This window comes from Mizuhopecten yessoensis, unplaced genomic scaffold (genome assembly GCF_002113885.1).
Source record: "Mizuhopecten yessoensis strain PY_sf001 unplaced genomic scaffold, ASM211388v2 scaffold6373, whole genome shotgun sequence".
NCBI classification, from domain to species: Eukaryota; Metazoa; Mollusca; class Bivalvia; order Pectinida; family Pectinidae; genus Mizuhopecten; species Mizuhopecten yessoensis.
Window position 1 is genome coordinate 207,421 of NW_018406517.1, and position 27,559 is coordinate 234,979.

General features: G+C 36.5%; 3 protein-coding genes across 3 annotated transcripts in view; 2 read left to right on the plus strand and 1 right to left on the minus strand.

Moving 5' to 3' along the window:
• The first annotated feature begins 6 nt into the window (after positions 1 to 6).
• On the plus strand, positions 7 to 14,745 carry LOC110452068 (26S proteasome non-ATPase regulatory subunit 10-like). Its single transcript, XM_021500350.1, has 6 exons — positions 7 to 131; positions 811 to 909; positions 1,488 to 1,634; positions 11,388 to 11,554; positions 11,903 to 11,984; positions 14,375 to 14,745. Exons 1-6 carry the CDS (start codon positions 27 to 29, stop codon positions 14,444 to 14,446), a joined length of 672 nt encoding a protein of 223 aa, XP_021356025.1. The 5' UTR covers positions 7 to 26; the 3' UTR covers positions 14,447 to 14,745.
• Positions 14,746 to 14,819: 74 nt separating this feature from the next.
• On the minus strand, positions 14,820 to 18,414 carry LOC110452069 (dynein light chain 4, axonemal-like). Its single transcript, XM_021500351.1, has 3 exons — positions 18,255 to 18,414; positions 16,347 to 16,430; positions 14,820 to 15,969 (listed from the first exon to the last, which is right to left on the minus strand). Exons 1-3 carry the CDS (start codon positions 18,321 to 18,323, stop codon positions 15,805 to 15,807), a joined length of 318 nt encoding a protein of 105 aa, XP_021356026.1. The 5' UTR covers positions 18,324 to 18,414; the 3' UTR covers positions 14,820 to 15,804.
• Positions 18,372 to 27,559, plus strand: part of LOC110452064 (telomere length regulation protein TEL2 homolog) — a 38,798-nt gene continuing 29,610 nt past the window's right edge. The window contains exons 1-7 of the mRNA XM_021500345.1: positions 18,372 to 18,895; positions 20,355 to 20,546; positions 21,291 to 21,445; positions 21,681 to 21,828; positions 25,237 to 25,339; positions 26,199 to 26,267; positions 26,715 to 26,856. Of these exons, the coding sequence (XP_021356020.1) occupies positions 18,372 to 18,895; positions 20,355 to 20,546; positions 21,291 to 21,445; positions 21,681 to 21,828; positions 25,237 to 25,339; positions 26,199 to 26,267; positions 26,715 to 26,856 (1,333 nt within the window). The remainder of the gene's footprint in view (positions 18,896 to 20,354; positions 20,547 to 21,290; positions 21,446 to 21,680; positions 21,829 to 25,236; positions 25,340 to 26,198; positions 26,268 to 26,714; positions 26,857 to 27,559) is intronic.

The window sequence follows — 27,559 nt, forward strand, 5'->3', positions numbered from 1 at the left end:
GCTTCATAAACCGGAAGTTTACTAATATGGCGGGCAATGATGATGTTTGCAAACTAGCATTTGATGGACATTTGGAAATTTTGAAACAAAAACTAAGAGACAACAATGACCTGGCAACAAAGGTCGACGAGGTAATAACATTGGATGCTAAAGGGACTTGCCACCGTTTCACTTTTGTTAGGAAAGACACATTGTTCTGTAGCATTGAGTTCAGTAGGCCTACTCAGGGGTGTTAGTAAGTTAGTAAAATTTGTTTTTCACCATATTCACTAATTCTGAAATCTTGTTTCGTTGATTTCATGATTCTAAAAAGATTTGAAATACAACGCACATGTTTACACTCCATATTACCCGACGGTGCAAGAGGAATAACTCTAATACTGTTAAATGTTAATGAGAATATGTTTTGCATCATCATGTTATATCTACCACATCGTACGATCATTATAGCTTTAATTTTCAGATATGAACTAGTGATAACTCAACCAAACATACTTGGAAGGTTTGTGTAATCTCATGAATGATTATAATGTAAAATGTCAGATAATTGTGTTTGTGACACTAGCGTTTGCTGGTTATTAAAAGAAAATAAACAACAATTTACAATATATTCATTCTATTAACTGATCAATTGCAAGCTATATATATATATATATGTATAGCTAGTTTATTTATCCTTTAAGATATTAATATTCTGACCAAGAAACAATATTTGTAGGAATGGCTAGATGTTTTGTGTTCTAAACATGTTCATACTGTAATTAGTACAAATATAAATTGTGTTTTTCTTTTTTCTTTATATCATTTTAGACGAACCGGATGCCACTGCACTGGGCAGCGTCTGCAGGCCACCTAGTTATTGTGGAATGTCTGTTCAAATACAATGTCCCTGTAGATGCTAGAGATGAGGTACAATGACTGTAAGATGCACAGAGTGAGAGTTACTGTGTTTCACGTTCACGTTAAATTGCTACGTTTTGTCCCTCCTCAACCTAATCCTTAGACCTTGAACTACATGTCTTCAGTGTGTGCTCCATGTTTCAGTTTACTTTTAAACATGTACATGTGGATTCAAAAATTATCTTTAATATCACCAATGATGTTTGGTTTTAACAAGTGTCACTTATTGTGCAACCTTGAAATGATGAAGACAATATAAATGGTGTTAGATACTAGTGATGTCATAATTTACTAAATTTAGACAATACAATTTTCTGAATTAAAGATTAAAAATATGTCCTATTGTTCTTGTTGGAAATTGGTAGATTGTCCTCAATTTTGTTTCTAATGCCCTTCATCAAAATGATGATTATCACATGCACAATTTTTGACATTAGATACATATTATAAATTTTAAAATATATATATATACATTGTACATATATGTCATGACAGTGATTGTAAATGAGATTTCCAAGTTTTTAATGAATATTAACTGATCCATATGGAACTCTCTTAATCAGATTCATCTTGTGGTGTTTTTTCAGTCCAATTGGTCTGCACTGATGATAGCCTCCTCAGCAGGAAGGGACCAGATTGTCTCCCTTCTCCTGGGAGCTGGAGCTCAAGTTAATGCCGTCAACCAAACAGGCCAATGCTCCCTCCACTATGCAGCCTCAAAGAATAGATATGAGGTATCAACTTAAAAGAAAATATCTGTTATATACTCCCATACATAAAACACAAGAAAACAAAGAGATTTCCCCTCTCTCTTCACCATCAGCATCATCCATAGTCCATTGTGGTTCGGTAAACACTTCTTTTTATTGCTATTTCTAAAGATTTGCTGGAGGGATCTTTCTTAAATTTCTCAAGAAAGTTACTGTTTGCTGTGCATGTTCAATTTTGCAATGCCTGTGGGCCATAACTGAGTATGCTATTTGACATACTTGCTTCGTATCACATTAGGACATATTGTTAGGTTCATATCTGGGTAACTTTAAGTGTTACATGAATGATACTTGGGCTGCTCTGCTGAACAGATGTTGTAAATGCTGAATTTGACCAAACATTTTACACTTTAATGGATTCTTTAATACTCCCTCGTGTATCACATTAAGGAAGCTCGTGACAGTCCATATTTGGGTAATCATATTTGCTATGATACTGATTGGTTTTGACTACTGTAGGCATGTTGTAGATTCTGAATTTGACCTACATTTTACACTTCATTGACTTGATTGAGAAGAAATGGTCTAATTCATGTTTAAGGTTAAGAGTACCAACAAATTTAAACTGTATTATTATCATTGTCACTACTGTGAAATATTAGTATAAATCTTTTACAAAAGAAAAATTCCATAAAAATCACACGTTGTGATGCATCTTTATGGAATACAGTATTACATTGTTTTAGAAATTTTAATGTTCATATATATGTAACAATAAAAAAGAAAACAGAAAACCTGTTGCCAAGTTGACACTATACCAGTGTTGCCAAGCTGACACTATACCAATATTGCCAAACTGACACTATACCAATGTTGCCAAGCTGACACTATCCCAGTGTTGCCAAGCTGACACTATCCCAATATTGCCAAGCTGACACTATACCAATGTTGCCAAGCTGACACTATACCAGTGTTGCCAAGCTGACACTATACCAATGTTGCCAAGCTGACACTATACCAGTGTTGCCAACTGACACTATACCAATATTGCCAAGCTGACACTATACCAGTGTTGCCAAGCTGACAATATACCAATATTGCCAAGTTGACACTATACCAGTGTTGCCAAGCTGACACTATACCAGTGTTGCCAAGATGACACTATACCAATATTGCTCAGCTGACACTATACCAGTGTTGCCAAGCTGATACTATACCAATATTGCCAAGCTGACACTATACCAGTGTTGCCAAGATGACACTATACCAGTGTTGCCAAGCTGACACTATACCAGTGTTGCCAAGCTGACAATATACCAATATTGCCAAGCTGACACAATACCAATATTGCCAAGCTGACACTATACCAGTGTTGCCAAGATGACACTATATCAATATTGCCAAATTGACACTATACCAGTGTTGCCAAGCTGACACTATATCAGTGTTGCCAAGCTGACACTATACCAATATTGCCAAGCTGACACTATACCAGTGTCGCCAAGCTGACACTATAACAATATTGCCAAGCTGACACTATACCAGTGTTGCCAAGTTGACACTATACCAATATTGCCAAGATGACACTATACCAGTGGTGCCAAGCTGACACTATACCAATATTGCCAAGCTGACACTATACCAGTGTTGCCATCCAACAAATAGCATCAAAATGAATGTCTGATTTATAGGCAGCAAAGCCTATGAAAAACAATGAATATTGAAAGCGATAGAATGTGACTGGGGAAGTTACTCTAAGCTAGAAAAACTCCTTTTTAGCTAAGGCGTTAGCCGCCAGCTATTGGTATTACTTTAGTTAATGAGCTCAGATATTCATAAATGTCGATTTCACACAGACGGCCTCTAGCGGTAGTCACTGGTACTAAATTGAATCATATACCGGACCTACTGTCTTTATTATGCGTAACTTTGGACTCAAATGCACTTGAATGGCTTGTAAATATCATTACTTTTCTTTATAGAACATATGATCTTATCACAACGTCGTATTCTTATTGAAAATGCACCCTGTTTATCTCAATCGGGAACTGCTACTTGAATGTAGGTCATGCATGCTACACGCAACTTCCGGTAAAAATACTTCAGTTAATGAGCTCAGATATTCATAAACGAGACATAACGTCACCTTCTAGTAATACTAAACAAACTGCAAATAAAATCCATTACCACGGACTCAAGTTCACTCAAACGTCATTGGATATAATCTTATTCTTAGTTAGAACTAAGTATCCTTCTAAAACTTCGTATTTACTCTTGGAACTGTCGCTGGATTAACCCTTTACACGGAAATATTGTCCTGTGATTGGCTAAAATTGGTGACATTTACGTCCCTGTTTACAATTATATATTGCGTGGTCAGAGCTATGAAGCGGTCCTGTTCCAACTAACTGAGGATAATCAAAAGTGCTAATCAGTAATAATATATCTGATTCACGCTTCATATGATTATAATGTTATCAAAATATTGCATATTCGTTCATCGTTAAAATAACAAATCCTTACTAAAAACTCTAAAAAAAGAAACGACGGCCATGTTAGATCACGCGTGATGTTATCCGTTTCCTTATATGGCCTTCACGGCCAAATATAGTATTACTACTGATGCGGTCATGTTTACTACAATTTCCATATTTGGTCATGACACCCATATTTAGACGTCTGACCTATATCGGAAAGATTGAGGAAGTTTCCAACATGGCAGTCAATTAGGATTTCGCTTGCACTTGTTACGTAAACTTGATAATTTAACGAAATATAAGGCGGAGTATAACTTACAATTATGTAGGAGATCAACATAAAAAGTTCATATTACAAACCTATTAATGGATACGGATCCTGTCAATTAATTCTAAAATCGCCTCCGTGTGATTCACACCAGGCTTGCCTAACTAAAATGGGATCAACCGGCCGGGGCAGATGAGACCGGGAATCATGTTAGAACTAGCCACTGTCCTTCTCTAGTTCCATATTGGTATTCTAACCTGAAGGCTTTTTTTACCTTCGCAGTATTATCATTTTGTTCTATTTTCATCATAAGATATGCTATTGCATTTTTATATCGCCTTCTCGCTAATTACAGCTCAGCCAGAAACGAAAATATGCTCCGATAGGCCTACATTTTATATGTCTGTTGGTGTGATTTGTGTTTTTCGTTTATTGAAGTATTACCATATAACAGGACTCTTTTATTTCAATATACACAAAAACAACAACACCTTCGGAATGATTTCAGACATATACTGCGGGAAAACACGAGTGATCTCCCTTACATTTAGACATGCGCACATTTTACTTTCGTTTTGTGTAGGCCTAGACATCATTCGCAACGCGAAGCGGAAAAGACGAAAATGCAGGCGAATGTTGACTTAATGTTAGGCATGTTGTTAAAGCAGCATTGACAATGAACAATATACATACACTTCTGCAACGTTTACCTACTACTGATTCCTAAATAAGGCTATGTATCCCGATTTCGGTGACTTGTGGCCAAGCATGCGACCGAAGCCGCAGATTTATGGTTATATCGGCCCAAGGTAAAAACGGCCTCGATTTACCCAAGTGAAATCGGCCCAAGGTAAAATCGGCCCTATGTAATAATGTTATAATAATCCCTTTATTTGGGTTTCATTTATATATACACCTCTGAACATATATCTTTAAATTAATAAATTCCTTTCTGCATTTCCTTGTCTCAGTCGCGAGTTCCACAAGGGGAGGTAACCTGTACTATTGTAATCTGTTATATACGTCGCGTAAGATAGTTATCATTTTGTGTGTAATCTGAAACACTGACATTATTTAATTAGATTTAATTATTGGAATTATTTTTTTATATGATTAATGAGGAAGTTAGCCGATGCATACAGTTTTTTTTCCCTTTAAAATCTGTATACATCGTTACCAGCTCTTGCCACGTGGAGGCCTCCTCTTTAAGAGCCATAATGTTTAGTTGATGTCTCAAAATATATTATTATATCTAAAGTTCAAAATGATCAATAATGTTTGTCCTATTCACTGCCCTACACTATTTGTCCTATTCACCGCACTATTTCACTATTCAACAATATATGTCCTTTTCACTGTCCTACACTATTTGTCCTATTCACTGTCCTACACTATTTTTTCCTATTCACCGCCATACACTACTGTCCTGAGTCCGAGATTCGTCACCTTCCTCATCACAGCCTGGCACCAGTGGAAAGAACAGCCCCGAAGATCCACTCCTGGAAGGACGGTTCTGACGGCGTTCCAACAGGCTGAAATGAAAATATAGTTTTATGAGTTACGCCACAATTAGTTTTGACAATTTATTTAATCATAAGCAAATAACTGTTTCCATGTACGATTCACTGATGTTTAGTGCAACTTTTTATATCCGCTTTTCATCAAACTTACCTTATGAGAAACATGATTTCATTAGATACTCAGTGCCCGTACATGTATTTTGTACGAGCGCTAGTATTAAATGAAACCATATTTCGGCCATAAATGAAATATACATATTTAAAGAAACTTGGTTTCATCTCAATATATAATTGTACTTGTAAATGGGCTAAAAGTATCTAATGAAATCAAGTTACTTTAATAACGATGAAGAATTTATTCCTTTTATGGCCGAAAGAATTTTCGTATTTTTTGTTGAACGAACCCATATTTTCGGCCATAAATGGAAACTATATATGAATTACATACCAGTATCACATGTCCTGTGTTGCCATCTGCTACATGTGTCGCACTGCAACGAATGCTGCCTCGGCCTCACCACACGGTCACAATGAAGAGAGTTGTCGGTCATGTTGATTAGGTGCAAAGTGTTGTTCAATTGATGTAAGTCGATTGAAAGTGATTGTCCAAGAAAATCAGTCATATTTATCGCCATTTGCGTGAGTGATCAATACATTTGATTGGCTACCTGGAGTTGAGGCGGTGATGAGGTACTCAGGAGTTAATTATGAGGTACTCAAGAGCTACTCACCTATAACAACAGTCTGGTAGGTGAACATCATTGTTTATGTAAGGCAATAAAAACAAAACAACAACACCAGTACGTAATTAAATAAATCCTTTAATGTTTTTATTTAAATATAATTCTACTTATAAATGTATAAATCCCATGTATTTAACATATAGATACATAGTAGGGCCGATTTTAACTTGGGCCGATTTCACTTGGGTAAAATAGGCCAGGCCGATATTACCTTGGGCCGTTATAACCAAATACCAAGCCGCAGAGAATGGCGCATGTTGTCAGCGGTGATGACAAAAAGGAAGGTGCTTCTACGGTATGTATAGCAGTTATTATGCAAAAACAAACATAATAAACGGACGTTTTACTCTAGTGGATTACAGCGTCACGAGGAACGTCTTTCTCCAGACGTGTTGCAAAATTTTCGAACTGCTTAGTTGCAAACTGATTTCACTTAAGCGTTGTTTGTGAGGATATTTGGCCTTACATTTCTTCTCATTCAGTTAAAAAAAAACATGTTATAAACATTGTATTATTAGATTCATTGTGATGTTGGCTTTCATTGAAGTTTCAATTGTTATACTACTTGATGTTTTGGAAACTTAAACAAGTATAGTAGTTCTAAATATTATGAAATGACAGAAACATTAGGCCAAACAAATTACTTGTGTTTCTACTATCAGAAAAAAATAGGGTAGGTATGTATTAGCTAGGCATTTTATTGTTAATTTGAAAAATATCTTTACTGCGCTAATATAGAGCAGGAGTTCTGACTTTAACAGTGCATATAAAAACTTAAGGGTATTGTAGAACACAAATCTGAGATAAGTCTGGTTAACCACACTGGTGTCGAACACACCAATAAGTATAGTGTGTATAATATATCATAGTTTATACACATCATATTACTATTAGTGTGTCCAGTATCTGTGGGGTTAGCATAAACTCAATATTTGTTTTAAACTTTTAATTGGCCTTATATAATGATCATTTATAGGTCAGACAGGGTTTGGTTTCCAATTCGGAAACTAGACCTGTTAAAACAGTTATCATTTGTAATTTAGAGATTAAATATTTCTAAGCAGAAAAAAATGAACTATAAATATTTTTCAACCTTTTCTGAGTTGTACAATTTTAGAGTATCTTCTGTCTGAAATCTGAACATAACTTGTTTTATGATAAATGTGTAAAACAATTCCTCATACTGGGGTAAAGTTTTTCTATATATAGTCCCAAAAACTACAGATAAAATCCTTGAGCACGTACAAGATACAAAAATATATATTTTACGTCCATTTTGCAAAACATACAACATAAGCTACAAAGACAAAACATGAGTATAATAACAGAGACCAAAATATTACAACATGGAAAAATAAAATAAAAACATGTATGTACATGTAGTATACTGTAAGCTCAGAAAAAGAGTTTATCACTTGGAAAGCACTTAATAGGCACATTGAACACGGTAAGCACATCAGCACATGGTAATTTAAGCACATTTAGAACATTTGCATACAGCACATAAAAAACAAAACCATAACATGGAAAGCTTATTAGCACATAGTAGGCACATTTGCACATTGTAAGCAAAATAAAGGAGTGCAATGGACATCTCCATGTTTCCTGGTTAATTTCTTCTTTATGGAAACAACCAGGGGAGAGTGATGTTCTGCTTCATCTTTTGTATTAATGAAAACCGTGAATATCTAAGTGCGTGTGTTTAAACTAATTTTGTTTTGTTTTTACTGGTACCTTTTTATGTACACATGTTTTACCACCTAAGGAATTAGATGTCTTAAGCCCCCATATGATGTGCTGTTATAAGTTGAATTTAATGTACATTTTGTTTATATTTAGTTCTGCTACCAAAGAGATTGACTTATTGAAATGTTTTTGAAACATTTTAATGAACTCCTCAGCTTTAATGCCTTATTTCTCACTATACAAGCTCATATTGCTATGCCTCCTATTTGTTTGAATATCATCTCTAAACATTATTGCTGGTGCAGAAATTATATGGTAACTATGTTCTATTTTAGGGGGGGAAAGCAATCAATATTACAACAGACAGGGATGGTTATTGATGGGAGAAAGGAGGATGAGAAATAGGAACTGTACCAACTCTCTCATACCTTTGAGGACTTCATGAACTTTTTCAAAAGGCTGCAAGAACTATACCAACAGTGACATGACATTTTGAAATCTGTCAGTTACTTTATAGAGGAGGAACCTCTGACTAAATCATTTTCTCTCAGACACATGAAAGCCGAGTCCACAGATCCTTCCATCAGCGAATAGTTCAAATGTAGTTCAAATGCTTTCCTCGCAAACTTTTCCTTAATGGAGAAGTCAGTGATCTTTACTTGGAACAGATTGAATCTGTGAATATTGATGCTGAAAGCCTGATGAATGTGATTGAACAGCCCCTACTTGATGCTGAAACCCTGATGAATGTGATTGAACACCCACTACTGACTAAGGGCACAAATGTTGGAAACAACGTTTGTTTTGATCAATATAACACTATGGGTGGTGGGAGCAAATTGGAAAAAAAATTAAAAGTATGTTTTTAAAGATAGAAATACTGGTCATGGCTTCCTTTTAGTTTTTGTCCAATGAATTAAAAGTCAACGCAAATGTTAAGTAGTAAAAGAAATGTAAGATCCCTGGTATACATTGTACTTTTAACAATGCTTATGATCAATATCAATAAAATAAAATAAAAGTTATAATATGTAACTTGATATTTGTTAACTTCGCTCGATTTTACTGTGTCCAACATTTGATATTAAATCTTGTGTGATATATGAGAGGGATAGCACACAAGATTGTATCAATGTCAATGAAAGCAATTATTTCTTAAGTTTTCAACCATATTTCTTGAAACTTCATTTCTAAATTTCATACATCAATTGTTCAAGACAGTTTTAAGGTCAATTTCATTCAGTCAAGGTGAAGGCTACAGCTTCACAACCTGTTCATGTACATGTGACAGAGAAATTGTCAGTGCATTCCTAACTAAGTATTCAAACCAAATTTTATAAACCTTGATCCATCATTCTCAACATTAAATCATGCACTACCTGTTTGCATATACACAAGCAACCTCAACTTTCAATAAGTCCTGTTGTCAACATTTGTTGCACAATGCTATCAGTTCTGAAACCAACAATCATGACAACTGTAATAACATAGTATGTGTTCTAGCTGGTACATTTGCAGTACTCTTTTGAAATGTATTTGAAATTAATATGTGCATCTTATTTCAAATGCTAGCCTATGAAGATGATAAAGCTGAACATATGCTATAAAGTTGTTGTTTTCTTTGTGAAGAATTTATGCAATGGAAATAGAGGGAAAATAATGTAACTCTCCTAATCTTGTGTGTGTGTGTGAGTATGTATGTTTATATTTTGTTTATCTTATTCAATATTGAAACATACAACAATGTATCATATTGAATTAGAGTGCTTTTTATATTATTTGTTCATGGGAACACAGATTCAAAATAGTTCCATTTTTCATAAGAAGAGACCTTTTCACTGCAGTGAATATGTAAAACACTTTATTTAAAAGTTTTTCAAAATTATTGAGAGACTTGTAAATTTATGGGTAGCAGTAATCCACTTGCTTATCCACAATTTAGTTTCGGCAAGTAAACATCCTTATAAATATTGTTCTGTAACAATATACACTGACTGATGCAAAATTGAAACTTGAACAAAATTCACACGTATTAAAAAGCATGCCAACCCTGGTCGATGTGCACACTTTACAAGATAACTTGCTTGAATATATATTGATCAATATACAAACTTAGACGATAAGTTCAAAGTTGAGTGAAATCCATGCCTAATTAATTAGCATACTGTACTCTGATTGGTCAATGGTTTTATGCCAAGTAACTTTGTTAGATAAGGCAAGGGTTGATATCTTATTCAACAACAAAGGCAAAGTTCAAAGATGTTCACAATCTGTGCATAATCTATTCAATGGTTTAAAATAATCAGGTATTGGTCAAAGGGGTAAATGCCAGTTTCAGTTTTTAATGTTCTATGAAATACATTGTATGGACAAAGGGAAGCAATTCCAAATTCCTATGCAAATTAATTATCCAAAGGTTTAAAATGATATATTCTAGAGGAAACTTGGTACCACTCTTCTGACAAACCTATAAAGATATACTGTACACACAAGAAGAATAACTTCACAGTGGTACACTTTTACATAAAACTTTGATTCATAACAAATTAACAGTAAATCCTTCTGTACAATATGATGGGAACTTCGTCTTTATTTTGTTCTCCATTCCAAAAATAATATATATATCTTTTGCCTTAGCTTTCAGTACTTTCAGTACTTTGATTGTTGCTTCATTTTCTAATGGAAGGGAGAAGTAAAAAAACACTTTTAAGTGGAATTCTTCATGATTAAATCTAGATCTGATGTAGTGGTACCTTTTAACTATAAGGAGAATAAAAAGAATGATTTTGTCTGGGTACATGTAACTGTTATACAAAGATTATACATTTCAAAAATATTAGATATTGTTAAAACTAAATATACTGTCATCACTTTGCAGCATTCATTAAAGATACTATTCATGTTTGCACTAAAATGTTGATTCCTATTCATGTTTGCACTAAAATGTTGATTCCTAAAGGAATAAAGCAATATGATTTACAGTGCTCTGTACCATTTACAATGGTATGCTACATTGTAACCTGGGAATCTTCCCCAGGCTCATCTACAGAGCAGTTGATGTTGAAGACTTTTGTACTTTACAGATTGCCGAGATGCTGTTACAGTATGGGGCTGACCCTAACATTGCCGACAGATACCTACACACTCCTCTACACAGGGCTGCGTCCAAAGGTCATGTCAAACTGACTAAACTCTTACTCCAGTATAATGTGGATGTGAATGCCAGGGATTCCGAGGGAAATACCCCATTGTAAGAACTCCTAGTCTATTAATATCTCGCCATCATCAAATGGTGGGCTTTTCCAATTGCCATTCATCCATGCTATGTTATCCATCTTTAAACAATTCTTGCTATCTTTATTTGTGCGATGAAATTGGGACAACATATCTATGAATTACTGCCATAGTTAAAAGTGGAATGTCACAATGTCAGTCTGGATGTCGGACACGGACTGGAGGCCATAGAATAAGACCCTATATGGTTTATTGTTTATCAACTTTTGATTTATTTTATAGTAAAACTTTAAAAAAAAGAAAATGCTCCTGTTATATCATTATAATTTAGTACAAAATTTAACTTTTTTTTATTGTTTAAAAGACACTTGGCTTGTGAGGAGGAGAGGACTGAAGTTAGCTTGCTGCTAGTGGGACATGGTGCACAAATACAACTCCTCAACAAGGTACAGTTACATAAACAGTCTGCTGTAAGGAGATCTAGAGTTATATAATAAATGATGAAGATTCTGCATCTATAATTATGGATGTTGACATTCACCTACTGAAAATCTATATTTATGCATAATGAGTCTATTCACTCCTGGATTTTAACCAAATTAGGTTTGAACATACATCTTATATGTGCAATGGTCAGGCCAAGTTTCATGTGTTCATTTTTAGCTCACCTGCCCGAAGGGCAAGTGAGCTTATGTTATGGTGCGGCATCCGTTTTTGCTTTAAACAACTTCTTCTCAATAACCAAAAGGCCTAGGGTACTGATATTGGGCCTGTAGCATGCTGGGATGAAGGACTATCAAGTTTGTTCAACTGAATGACCTTGACCAACTTTCAAGGTCACAGGGGTCAAATGTCGTAAAATCTTCAAGCGACTTCTTTTCAATAAGCAAAAGGGCCAGGGTACTGAAATTGGGCCTGTAGCATGCTGGGATGAAGGATTACCAAGTTAGTTCAAATGAATGACCTTGACCAACTTTCAAAGGTCAAAGGGGTCAAATGTCATAAAATCTTCAAACGACTTCTTCTCAATAACCAAAAGGCCCAGGGTACTGATATTGGGCCTGTAGCATGCTGGGATGAAGGGCTACCAAGTTTGTTTAAATGAATGACATTGACCCACTTTCAAGGTCACTGGGGTCAGATGTCTTAAAATCTTCAAACAACTTCTTCTCAATAACCAAAAGGCCCAGGGTACTGATATTGGGCCTGTAGCATGCTGGGATGAAGGACTATCAAGTTTGTTCAACTGAATGACCTTGACCAACTTTCAAGGTCACAGGGGTCAAATGTCGTAAAATCTTCAAGCGACTTCTTTTCAATAAGCAAAAGGGCCAGGGTACTGAAATTGGGCCTGTAGCATGCTGGGATGAAGGATTACCAAGTTAGTTCAAATGAATGACCTTGACCAACTTTCAAAGGTCAAAGGGGTCAAATGTCATAAAATCTTCAAACGACTTCTTCTCAATAACCAAAAGGCCCAGGGTACTGATATTGGGCCTGTAGCATGCTGGGATGAAGGGCTACCAAGTTTGTTTAAATGAATGACATTGACCCACTTTCAAGGTCACTGGGGTCAGATGTCTTAAAATCTTCAAACAACTTCTTCTCAATAACCAAAAGGCCCAGGGTACTGATATTGGGCCTGTAGCATGCTGGGATGAAGGACTATCAAGTTTGTTCAACTGAATGACCTTGACCAACTTTCAAGGTCACAGGGGTCAAATGTCGTAAAATCTTCAAGCGACTTCTTTTCAATAAGCAAAAGGGCCAGGGTACTGAAATTGGGCCTGTAGCATGCTGGGATGAAGGACTACCATGTTAGTTCAAATGAATGACCTTGATCCACTTTCAACCTAATGTCCTTGTTCGACAATCAAGGTCAGAGGCATCATATGTTTAAATCTTTTAATAGGTTCTTATGAAATCTTAAGATTACAAGTGTTAGATTAATAACAGGTGAGCGATGCAGGCCCATTGGGCCTCTTGTTACACATAATTAACAAGGCTGTCCACTTCTGGTTGGTTAATTGGTTGCCATGCAATAACTCCGCTAACAACGTGTTACTGTGGAATAATACCCGTACTTACTACCAAATTGGATGTGCATATGCAGTTAAGTCGCTGTCATATTATGTCTGACATGTTTGCCAGCCTCCTCATTTCATGCAGTTGAGTGTCTAGTATATATACATCTAACTTCAGTAGAAAGCTGGTGAGTTTCCCCGACATGTCCAGGCCTTATGGTTTTGAGAAGAAACCTTTTAATGTATTTAACTCTTGTGTCCCTCAAAGTGGGTAAGGATTATGTAGTAGAACAAAGATTAAAATGTTTGGTTCTGAGTAAATTACAAACTACAGAACTTGTAAGAAGACTTAGGTCTCTGGATTCTGTTAACATTGATTGAAGTTCTAAACATATCCGACTCATGTGAGCTAAATATGGATCAGTCACTTTATACTTAAAAAACAAGTCACTGCAGAAATCTACAGGGCAAATATGAAGGTAGGCCTTATGAGTCTGTAGAAGAAGTCTTTTCAGTTGAACAAAATATTACAAACTGCACAAATAGTGAAAGAAAATTGGTTTAGATTGAAATGGGGTTATGAAATCATATTGAAATTTGAAGGGTAATGGAATAAGACTACATTCCATTCAAAAGCAAGTTTTCTTTTTATGTTCTTTCAGTGATATTGTCCAAATGTCATATGAATTTGTCAGATAACAGGTGTTTTTCCCAAATAAATGTCAATTATGTTAACTTCATGTTGTTAATTTTTAGACTATAATATACTGTTTCAGCAAATGAAGTATCTCAGGAAATACTTTTTTTTGCAGGAAGAGAAATCACCTCTCGACTTAGCAAAACCAGGACTTCAGCGATCTCTTCAAAATGCCAGTCAAAGCTAACAGTAACTCTTTCATGGCACATGTGCACAGTGTTGTCAGGTGTACAAATAACTGAGACTGTTTTTGACCGACGACAGCCAAGGACCTTGTGAATATCTTGAGATACAAAGATGTTGTAACATTTGTTCTGAGTAACATTACTCGTGTTCATGACCAGCACAGCAAGGTGCTTTACCTGATACTTTTATTTACAGATGTTATTGCTATATTTGTTCCTGTGATACAGCATTGGGAATCACAGGTATTGTTGTTGATCAAGCAAAATAGGTTTTGATGAAATAAAAAAAGTAAAAATGTCACTCATTTTATGAACATTTGCTTATTTTTTATCCTGGTGTCAAAAATAACGATTAATCAAAACAAAAACAAATGTAAAAATACCATAGTATAATTTTTATTCAATATACATATTTGATATTTACAGTAGAAGTTTAACTTGATATTATTCTATAAGTAGTAAAACAAACATTTTAGTCTGCAAACAATTAAAGTTTGTACAGACAACGTGTATTTCTTACAAAGTCTCAGAGATACAGGCTGCTGTAGCTCATGACTAATACACAACACTAAGCTGTTACAGTAGATCCTTTATCATAGAATCAGATCAACGTGTTTATAATCGAGAGACCAGAATTGATAGCACACAGTTGATATTTAGCTGAGTCAGGAATGTATATAAAATACAAAGAATACCCATCTTATAAATCCTAATGGTTTCTCTTGTGTTCTTTTAAGTCATCAATATATTTATCAAAAGATTGGTCCCACCGTACCGAGATAAACATGGTTTTTATTTTTATTAATTTTGGCATGTATAGCTTTAACTGTTAACCCTTTCACCACTGTAGAACATAATGGACTCATCCAGATCAATGCATGGTAGAGTCTGCTACAGTTACATAGGGTTGAAAGGGTTAAATGAATGTCGTGACAACAATGCTCTTTCTGAATTACAGTACTGTTTAAGTTGCTATTCCCAGAGACAGAGACTTATCACCACATTTTGAGATACCAATAGTAAAGATAACGTGTCTATTGCATGAAAACAAGTGATTTTAAATTGTCACTTCTGTGTTTCGGATACACACAAGTAATGATTTGCAACAGTTCTGCAGCGAAAAAAAAAAGGTTTCAGAATTTTTCACTATCTACGTAATTTTCTTCTTTAGTTATTTTGGTAAGATACATTTTATTGTCAAAATTTAGTGTTTTTAACATTATATTATATCCAACAAGGAATTCAACTTGAATTTGTCAGATCTGAGTATGTTTCCTCACACATCTGTTGGAGTGTTTCCACATGAAGACTTTTTATATGGCTTTGATGTGTTTGGATGATGAAGTGAATGAATGCTAGTCTATGAACATTTCCAGATCATAATTGCCATATTTCCTCCAAAGAACATGTATAGCAAGTTCTTCACTTCATGTGTGATTTCAAATCCATAGCCTTCTCCCACTATCGCATGCCATGATGCTCCAAATTTTTTATCCATTGTTTCTTTGATCATCCTTGCTGCAGTCTGAAACGGAAAATAGAATTATTGTGACTAGAGTGTTGGCTTGCTAAAATGATGGAAATAGAATTTCTATAATTCATCAGGTATGGTACTAATTACAGGTACCAAGGTTTTAAACATGCAGGACACAAATTTTAAACATATGCTATTCCTGGGTGTATAACTGAAAATTCCTAAATATATTTCTGATTTTCTCTTTTTTTCCCAGAATTAACATTTTAAATGGCCATCTCACTGAAATGTCATAATCTAGCCACAGAAGCACAACACTATTGACCATGGCCTTTTTTCAAATATCTAGATTTTTGCAAAGCATATAATTATCACCAGTGAGTGGAAAAGTACATGGTGTTGCATGTATCTGGAAATAGAACACCAACCTCGTTATTACTGGAAAACTTCTCACAGGCTGTTACACATAATTCCATAGCTTCTGTCTTCATCTCGTCATTCATGTCTGAATGCTGCAAAAATAAAAATAATCATACATGTACATTTATTACTGTACTACGACTAAAATCACATAAATTTTGACATGAATATTTAAATAATAATTTAAATGGAGTATAATAATAATAATTTGAGGTTCTTATATACTGCTTTATCACAACCTAGTTCGTAGGTCGTCTCAAAGCGGTTCACAAATTATTATTCATGGTTATAGGGCCTTTGCAACCCGCCAATATCTTTCTCAACTCCCTGGGCAGCATACACCCTAGCTAGCATTCTATAATTATAGCACTGCCTAACCATGTACTCATTTACAGCTAAGTTGACTGGAACAAGCAGAGTAAAGTATATTGCTCAAAGATAAAAGTAACAACACAGTGCCATGCCTTGACCCAAACCTGCAACCCTTCGGTTACAAGCCTGGCGTCCTACCACTAGACTACCGTGCCTCCGAAAGTGTAGAAGCATTTTATTATAGATGACTGATTATATATCTGATGAAGATAACAAGTTTTCCATTCTATCAAACAAAGGCATGCAAATATAGGATGGAAGTTAAAAATTCTTGATTGTGTTAAAAATGTATTTCTTTTATTTATATATATGAAATCTTTACCAACCTTATAAAAAGATTTAACAAAATCTTACAGATCAGATTTTGACATAAGTAATTCTGGTAACGAAAATATTTAAATATTTGATGTTGCAAAGCATCGTGAGCTATCCATATTAACATGTGATCTCCTGCCGAACATTGATATCAGATATAATGAAAGAAAAGACCACAGCTCTGCAGTGGGACATGAGAACTAGACTCACTATGAGATACTCTGCCCCTCCAATAGGTATTTACAAAAATTGGACCTGCATGTACTTGGTTTAGACCAGTAAACAACTTATGATACAAGTTGAAGAATCAATTGAATTATACTTACAATAACTGGTATGGACAAGTACTGTTTCTTTCCTTTCTATTTAATAGTAGCTCTTATGGTCATTTCAGTGACAGTGACTATACGTAACATTAGCACTGAGAAGCACTTACCTATTATATCATATTATCTGATTATAACAAATCGTACAATGAGGCTATACTAACTGGAAGGTTATTACAGATAACCAGACACCACAAAATGGACAGTAACAATAAAATCATGCACAGATGATTAAATCTATTATTAGAATGTTCCCACATACAGTGGATCACGCTTATGAATATAAACAAAATTTTGTATCGTTCAAATTCAGTATTGGGAATTATCGGCTGGAACTTGATATTTAAGATAGCTTTTATGGTTGAGACACTTTGAACTTGGAGAGGGACATTGACCAGCTTAAGGAGATTCACCTCCATGCAGCCCAGTGTCTTTGTAACAACGATAACAGCGATTTACTTGAACTACTAGAAAACACCATGACATTAGTATCAGTAAAGTGTGGAGATTTTAAGGCTTCATTAGCAGCACACAGTGACTAATGTGACTACGCACACTCACTCACCCTTGGTAGATTTATGCTCACTAGTGAGCCACTGGAAGTAGGTTACCAGTACAACTGTACTACAGAGATGCAGACCTGCATTTTTATGACACGAGGGTGATTGTAATCAATGGCAAGGGAACATTGTGAAATTCTAGCATTATAACATATCACAATTAGTTCATGCAAAAACCTTAAGGGAAAAGGCTATTTAAACAAAAACATGAATAAACGACGTATCCAGTCAGTGTGTTATTAATCTTCAAATTGTTGAAGTTGGTCAGTACACTGTAGCTCTAAATAAGAACGTCAGATAAACAACAAAGAACATTCAACCCGTAGACGCGAAATATACTTACTCTTATAAGGGGATATGTATGCACACGTTTGGAGTCAGGCTCCTTCTTTTCTTCTACCACCTCTCCCATCTTTGTATTTTTCTTTTCTTTCGTTAAAACGTGATTGAAGTTTCCGATATGTTGGCAATGAAGCTATCCAAATGGTGGTTACCAAGCAGTAATGCGCATGCGTACGATTCAATTGATTTAACTTCCGTTTCCTGTTGCAAGCACATGCGTTTGTTTACTAGTTGCTTTGCATTTAACAGAAAATGCTCGTTGATCTTGACATTTTCTATCATGTCAGACAGCAGGACAGAAGTAAGAAGATTTTGTAAGCAGATAGAAAACATCGTCACTAATCCAAAAGGACAACACGAGTTACAACAAGCATTGAGAGATGTCAACTGCCTAACTCTTGACTTGGATTTGACTGCAGAAGTCAAGCTATTTCAGTTCAGTGATATAGCAACTGCGAAATGTGTTTTTCGGCAAACATTCTATTGCCCTTTCGGGTGTTTTCTTATGAACATACTATCTTTTGATTGGATACGATTATATTTTAAATATGAAGAAATAAAACAGAACTTTGATAATTACTTTCTGAAGGCAAACAACTCTGGTACATTTATTATCCTGTCAAAATGTTTAGCAGATTCAAGGTAATCATGAAAGCTCTATATCTTGTATGAACTAAAAATAAAATAAAAAAATATGATGTACAATACAACCCAGCTGTGGATATCCCCTTGCCAAGCATTCACCCATGTAGTTAACTTGAAACAAGTGTAACAGGAAAGAGAATAGTGTGCTTCTACCGAGGATCGACCCCTTGATCTCCAGGTTCCTAGTCGGACGCTCTAACACTGAGCTAAATGGAAATTCCCACTAGCTTGACCTTAATTCTATGTACATTTAAAAGCTGCCACACTACTCCCCCCTTTTTAAATGTGTTCGCCCTGGAACACCACAACCCAGGTTCTAACTCCCTGTGGTGACAGGGAGGGCAACGGACACCATTTGTAACAGTAAAGAGATTAGTGTGCTTCCACCGGGGATCGAACCCTCATTCTCAAGGTTCCTAGTCTGACGCTCTACCACTGAGCTAAAGGGAAATTCCCTCTAGCTCGAAGGTAGAATCTACCTTAATCCTATGTACAATTAAAACCTGCCACATAAGGGTACGTTGGTCACAGGCACTACTGTAATGGAAAAGATAAATGCATACCAGATTGTAATTCCAACCCAGGGCCATTCAAACTCTAGGGAGACGGTTTACCAGCTGAGCTACCTGGTCGCCAACAAATGACCCAGTCCAGTTCCGCTACACATTAATCAATGACGTTTTCCAGGGATGAGCAGGGACATATATGTATAGCAGAACAGTTGACTATACAACTAACCAGTGACCAGGTAGCTTGATTGGTTAATTAAAGTGTCTAGAGTTTAGAGGTCCTAAGTTTAAATTCCTGTCTGGATTCTTTGTTGCATGTTAAATTTATTGTCCTGTTAGAGTGGTGCCAGTGCCTGACCCTTGTTTTAAGTAATGTGTGCTTCACCAGACGATACTCAAACCTGGGTGGTAATGTAACTAGTGTCTATCTATCTGTCTTTGGAGGAAAAGATTCAGAGACAGGAGGGAGGTGTGGAGTGGGACTCCGGGTTGAGTGACTGGTTACAATTTTATGCAAATCCAAGTATGACCAGTGCTTATACATGGTATTATAACAACTAATCTCCTTCCAATTGGATTTCTAGGTTAATAGTCCTAATTACAGATGATTTGTTCTCAATTTACCAGTTGATGGTTTTGGTTAGGTAGGTAGAGTTACCGTCCCTAATTTAACAATGCAGTCTGTATTATATGCAAACACTTTCACAGGCTTTTTGCACTAATATGAATATCATCTAATTTCACCACACCTCTAGCATTATCCCAAACACATGCTGAGGAAACTTCCTACTTATTCTGTACATATTACTTAGCCAAATAATAACCAGAACAGGATAAATTACATATTTTATCTTGCCCTCTGGTTTTTAAAATGATACAGAATTTTAACTTTTATTATGGCTTACATGTAGTTGCTGTACAGACGTTTAATGATTTCATTGATACAGAGCTGGAGTGAAGCAGAACAAATGTGTAAAGCTGCTAGAAGAGTTCCTACAGAGAAGATGTCTTGATCCTGTGATAGTTCAGTATTGCAAAGCAAGCATCCAGTCAGAGGAACAGTTTATTGTAGACAAGTTCATTGGAGCCCTGGTGTCTTTCCCTGATCAAGCAGCAAATGTCCTCCAGACTCAGAACAGGTACAGTAGTTATATTGAGGGACACTAGGTATAGAGGTTCACACTTGAGGGATAACGGGTACAGAGGTACTCTCTTAAGGGACAACAGCTATTAATGAGGTTGGAAAACTTATGATAACTCCCTGCCAAAAATAGTATAATCTGTTTCTAATTACATTACACAAAAATAACAGGTTACTTGAGGGATAACCAGGACTATTTAAGGGGTTATATTGTATGTATTGAAAAAAGAAAAAAGTGTGCAATTGGCATAAATCCATGAAGTGGTTTATGCAAAAATATTATCACAATTTCCCAAGAAGTACTTAACAGATCTTTCTCAAATTTCAGTGCTCCTTGTTTCACATTAAGTGCTGTACTAGGAAATAGGTCACATGACCACCTCACTTTGAAAGTTATGTCATTTAGGCACAGCAGTATGACGCTTAGATCAAAAGTTAACTCAAGGTGCATTAACTGTTTACATGACTCAATCAAACAGATTAAGAGAAAAGAAGAGAAATAATCAGACTTACATAGAACTAATGAAGATGGTACGAGGGTTGGTGCCACGATCCATCTGAGATCTTTTGTTTATTGAGATATGGCTTGTCTTGCAGTTTGGTTCGGTTTATAGTTATCAAAGATATGATAATTTTAAGTCTAAAATGACTCATTGCTGATTCAGCTGAATTTTCTAATTAAACAATACTGCATATGTAGTGTATGGTATAACTGTAGTGTGAGGTGTATATTTTGTTTCAGTGATTTGTTCCTGCCTCAGCAGTATATACCACTAATAGGGCAAACCATACTGGCAAGTCTGGAACATGCATGTGACCGCATTAGGAAAGGTCAAGATGTCAGTCTGCAGTTTGTTGGTCAGCTGTGTGCTAAGCTATCTTTGTCAGGGTTTGCAGGTATGGGGTTTAAAGTCATTAACATTTAGAAAAATAAAAAAGAGTAATGACAGTATTCTCCATTAATTTCATGAACTTTATACATGTATGTACTGTTAACTGAAATGTTATAGGATGCATATATATATATAGTGTATCAGTACAATTTAAAATAAAATCAAAAACGTCTTTTTGAACTTCTTTTTATCTTTTATGGCCATAGATTCTTGTTGCCCATATATTCATGTTTTTGTAGAGTTGCTGTGGAGGACCCTGATGTCTCGCATGATGTTAGAGGTACAAAGAGACTTTATATGGAGCCGTGTATGTGAGAGGCTGATCACAGGGATTCCAGACCGAGGATTAGATATAGTACTAAGAACAGTACTGAGGATCATCCCATGGTAAGTAGTGATAAGTACTGTGTGCGGTACTAAGGATCATCCCATGGTAAGTAGTGATAAGTACTGTGTGCGGTACTAAGGATCATCCCATGGTAAGTAGTGATAAGTACTGTGTGCGGTACTGAGGATCATCCCATGGTAGGTTGTGATAAGTATCGTGTACAGTACTGAGGATCATACCATGGTAGATTGTGATAAGTATTGTGTACAGTACTGAGGATCATCCCATGGTAGACAGTACTGAGGATAATCCCATGGTAGATTGTGATACGTACTGTGTACAGTACTAAGGATCATCCCATGGTAAGATGTGATAAGTAATGTGTACAGTACTGAGGCTCATACCATGGTAGGTTGTGATACGTACTGTGTACAGTACTGAGGATCATACCATGGTAGATTGTGATAAGTATTGTGTCCAGTACTGAGGATCATCCCATGGTAGGTTGTGATAAGTTCTGTGTGCGGTACTGAGGATCATCCCATGGTAAGTAGTCATAAGTATTGTGTGCGGTACTGAGGATCATCCCATGGGAGGTTGTGATAAGTACTGTGTACAGTACTGAGGATAATCCCATGGTAGGTTGTGATAAGTATCGTGTACAGTACTGAGGATCATCCCATGGTTGGTTGTGATAAGTACTGTGTGCAGTACTGAGGATCATCCCATGGTAGGTTGTGATAAGTTCTGTGTGCGGTACTGAGGATCATCCCATGGGAGGTTGTGATAAGTACTGTGTACAGTACTGAGGATAATCCCATGGTAGATTGTGATACGTACTGTGTACAGTACTAAGGATCATCCCATGGTAAGTTGTGATAAGTAATGTGTACAGTACTGAGGCTCATACCATGGTAGGTTGTGATACGTACTGTGTACAGTACTGAGGATCATCACATGGTAGGTTGTGATAAGTACTGTGTACAGTACTGAAGATCATCCCATGGTAGGTTGTGATAAGTATTTTGTACAGTACTGAGGATCATCCCATGGCAAGTTGTGATACGTACTGTGTACAGTACTGAGGATCATACCATGGTAGGTTGTGGTGAGTACTGAGGATAATCCCATGGTAGATTGTGATACGTACTGTGTACAGTACTAAGGATCATCCAATGGTAAGTTGTGATAAGTAATGTGTACAGTACTGAGGCTCATACCATGGTAGGTTGTGATACGTACTGTGTACAGTACTGAGGATCATCCCTTGGTAAGTTGTGATAAGTATCGTGTACAGTACTGAGGATAATCCAATGGTAGATTGTGATACGTACTGTGTACAGTACTAAGGATCATCCCATGGTAAGTTGTGATACGTACTGTGTACAGTACTGAGGATCATCCCTTGGTAAGTTGTGATAAGTATCGTGTACAGTACTGAGGATAATCCAATGGTAGATTGTGATACGTACTGTGTACAGTACTGAGGATCATACCATGGTAGGTTGTGGTGAGTACTGAGGATAATCCCATGGTAGATTGTGATACGTACTGTGTACAGTACTAAGGATCATCCAATGGTAAGTTGTGATAAGTAATGTGTACAGTACTGAGGCTCATACCATGGTAGGTTGTGATACGTACTGTGTACAGTACTGAGGATCATCCCTTGGTAAGTTGTGATAAGTATCGTGTACAGTACTGAGGATAATCCCATGGTAGATTGTGATACGTACTGTGTACAGTACTGAGGATCATACCATGGTGGGTTGTGATACGTACTGTGTACAGTACTGAGGATCATACCATGGTGGGTTGTGATAAGTACTGTGTACAGTACTGAGGATAATCCCATGGTAGGTTGTGATAAACATCGTGTACAGTACGGAGGATAATCCCATGGTTGGTTGTGATAAGTACTGTGTGCAGTACTGAGGATCATCCCATGGTAGGTTGGGATAAGTATTGTGTACAGTACTGAGGATCATCCCATGGTAAGTTGTGATAAGTATCGTGTACAGTACTGAGGATTATCCCATGGTCGGTTGTGATAAGCACCGTGTACAGTACTGAGGATCATCCCATGGTAGGTTGTGATACGTACTGTGTACAGTACTGAGGATCATCACATGGTAGGTTGTGATAAGTACTGTGTACAGTACTGAGGATCAACCCATGGTGTGTTGTGATAAGCATCGTGTACAGTACTGAGGATCATACCATGGTAGGTTGTTATACGTACTGTGTACAGTACTGAGGATCATCCCTTGGTAAGTTGTGATAAGTATCGTGTACAGTACTGAGGATCATCCCATGGTGGGTTGTGATAAGTACTGTGTACAGTACTGAGGATAATCCCATGGTAGGTTGTGATAAACATCGTGTACAGTACGGAGGATAATCCCATGGTTGGTTGTGATAAGTACTGTGTGCAGTACTGAGGATCATCCCATGGTTGGTTGTGATAAGAACTGTGTACAGTACTGAGGATCATCCCATGGTTGGTTGTGATAAGTATCGTGTACAGTACTGAGGATCATCCCATGGTGGGTTGTGATAAGTACTGTGTACAGTACTGAGGATCATCCCATGGTGTGTTGTGATAAGCATCGTGTACAGTACTGAGGATCATACCATGGTAGGTTGTGATAAGTACTGTGTACAGTACTGAGGATCATCCCATGGTAGGTTGTGATAAGTATCATGTACAGTACTGAGGATCATCCCATGGTAGGTTGTGATAAGCATCGTGTTCAGTACTGAGGATCATCCCATGGTAAGTTTTGATAAGCATCGTGTACAGTACTGAGGATCATCTCATGGTAGATTGTGATTTAATAATAATATTACTGAGTTCATCCATCTATATTTACATTTGCACTGCAACCCACTATATTGACATTACCAGCAGAAATGCATTTCATTTGAGTATGAAAGCAAAATTTCTCATGACGTAACAGGTGGTTTACTTATGATTTCATGGATTATCCTTGTTCAATGAAAGTCTTGTCGCTTCGCTTCTGATAACATGTAGAATGCCCCTGCGTCAAACACTTATATGACTACAGTTTATTGTTGGCGCCAATTTTATTTAAATCAGGCTCTTCCGCCAATGTCGTTTAAAGGACGACGCATATACAAAACACAGTAAATTCATTAAATATTTAAGAACAAATAAATTAAATTAAACAATTGTTTTATAGTAAAAATGTAAATATATGAATTGAACGGCGTTTTTTTAAATTTTCATGCCAGAATGAATGCAAATCGGTTACATCCATATTGAACATGAAGCCCTAGGGGGCATCATGCAATATAGATGTAACCGATTTGTGTTCATACCGGCATGAACATTCAAAAAATGCGGTTCACTCCCTATATAAATGTTAGGATACCTGATAGGGATACTAGGTACTGTAATATATCTATCTATCTACGTCTGTTTATGATGATCAGGTATATTTTAGGTATGGCTTTGTGGACAAGTTCCTGGGTGACTGTATCCTGACTAAACACAGAGTGGAGTATCTGATGTGTACCAAGATGTTATTGCTACAGTATACAGACAAGGTCAGTACACAACAATCTACAGATCTACGCTATAACAAGTACAGTAAGTATTTTCCTTCCATGTCATTTAGATATCTGTTCACATGTAAATGGGGTCACCCCTTGTCATTTAGAGTTCTGCTGACTTAAGTATATTCACCCCTTGTCCTTTAGCGTGCTGCTGACTTAAGTATATTCACCCCTTGTCATTTAGAGTTCTGCTGACCTAAGTATGTTCACCCCTTGTCATTTAGAGTTCTGCTGATCTAAGTATATTCACCCCTTGTCATTTAGAGTTCTGCTGACTTAAGTATATTTACCCCTTGTCATTTAGAGTTCTGCTTACTTACGTACATTCACCCCTTGTCATTTAGAGTTCTGCTGACTTACGTATATTCACCCCTTGTCATTTAGAGTTCTGCTGATCTAAGTATATTCACCCCTTGTCATTTAGAGTTCTGTTGACTTACGTATATTCACCCCTTGTCATGTAGAGTTCTGCTTACTTACGTATATTCACCCCTTGTCATTTAGAGTTCTGCTTACTTAAGTATATTCACCCCTTGTCATTTAGAGTTCTGCTGACCTAAGTATATTCACCCCTTGTCATTTAGAGTTCTGTTGACTTACGTATATTCACCCCTTGTCATTTAGAGTTCTGCTTACTTACGTATATTCACCCCTTGTCATCACTTTAGGGACTTTTAAATATTCCTATAAGTAATACGAATGACATGTACAGTACCTCAGACGTTCTTCTGCTTTAGCGTGCTGCTGACAAGTCCAAGGTCACTGTTACTATCTTCATAAATCTTTGTCATTGTTTCAGCGACATATCTTCCAATTTATATGCATTCTTTATGCTAGATTTTCTTTGTAGAGTCTTGTTGTTCACAATATACTGGGATATCTAGCCAGCTCACACACCAGACAGCCGTTACTCATCAAGGTATTTATCTTTATAGAATAGGAGACATTAAGGTACTATAAAGTTAGTTTAGGATAAATTATTATCTATACATCACAGTATTTAAAATCAATCCAGAGAAAATTCATCCAAAGCAAGGTATGCCAGTTCCTTATTCATGGTAATTATGGTATGATAATTAAGTTAAATTCAGTGCATTGCTGAAGAAATGAAATAACTATCTTCATATTTATCTTATTGCTTTTTGATTTCCTATTTCCAACATATCTTCTTAAGGTAATCATGCTACTGGTAATTCATTGATTACTTAAATTTGTTCAGTATAAACTTTCCTCCATTGGTGACATTGAAGACGCAGCAGTAGAGTGGTAAAAACACTTGTCCCAAACGTCTACATACATCGTATACCTAGTATACAGATGATGAAGGTGTAGTTGGGAGTATGGACAGTGTAAATGTGTGTTTCAGACTATGAAGGGGTTGCTACGAGTGTGGGGAGACGGAAGTGCTTTACGTCATACTTCAGGAGAGCAGCATCTCTACATAACCAAAGCACTTCTTATCTGCTGCAATCACCTCGCAGAGCGGGATGCTCAGACGCACAAAGATGGTATGCACCTTAACAAGTAGTTATCCTGACATTATTTATTACATGTTCAGTAACCTGAATTTATTTACAGCTGTTATATAAGTATTATGTGTCACACAGGACATAACTTACAGCTCCTGTAAGTACCATGTGTAACACAGGACATAACTTACAGCTCCTGTAAGTACCATGTGTCACACAGGACATAACTTATAGTTCCTGTAAGTACCATGTGTCACACAGGACATAACTTACAGCTCCTGTAACTACCATATGTCCCCCTGGTACATAACTTACAACTCCTGTAAGTACCATGTGTCACACAGGACATAAATTACAGCTCCTGTAAGTACCATGTGTCACACAGGACATAACTTACAGCTCCTGTAAGTCCCATGTGTCACCAGGGACATAACTTTCAGCTCCTGTAAGTATCATGTGTCACCCAGGGACATAACTATCAGCTCCTGTAAGTACCATATGTCACACAGGACATAACTTACAGCTCCTGTAACTACCATATGTCCCCCTGGTACATAACTTACAGCTCCTGTAAGTACCATGTGTCACACAGGACATAACTTACAGCTCCTGTAAGTACCATGTGTCACCAGGGACATAACTTACAGCTCCTGTAAGTACCATGTGTCACCCAGGGACATAACTTACAGCTCCTGTAAGTACCATGTGTCACCAGGGACATAACTTTCAGCTCCTGTAAGTA

Bases quoted from the DNA above. Each gene is read 5' to 3' on its own strand.
- LOC110452068 (XM_021500350.1), top strand. From the start codon at position 27: ATGGCGGGCAATGATGATGTTTGCAAACTAGCATTTGATGGACATTTG. The intron at 1,635-11,387 runs GTATCAACTTAA...TGTACTTTACAG, and splicing joins CCTCAAAGAATAGATATGAG to ATTGCCGAGATGCTGTTACA. The intron at 11,985-14,374 runs GTACAGTTACAT...TTTTTTTTGCAG, and splicing joins AAATACAACTCCTCAACAAG to GAAGAGAAATCACCTCTCGA.
- LOC110452069 (XM_021500351.1), bottom strand. From the start codon at position 18,323: ATGGGAGAGGTGGTAGAAGAAAAGAAGGAGCCTGACTCCAAACGTGTG. The intron at 16,431-18,254 runs GTAAGTATATTT...TTATTTTTGCAG, and splicing joins ATACATATCCCCTTATAAGA to CATTCAGACATGAATGACGA. The intron at 15,970-16,346 runs GTTGGTGTTCTA...TTTCCGTTTCAG, and splicing joins AGTTTTCCAGTAATAACGAG to ACTGCAGCAAGGATGATCAA.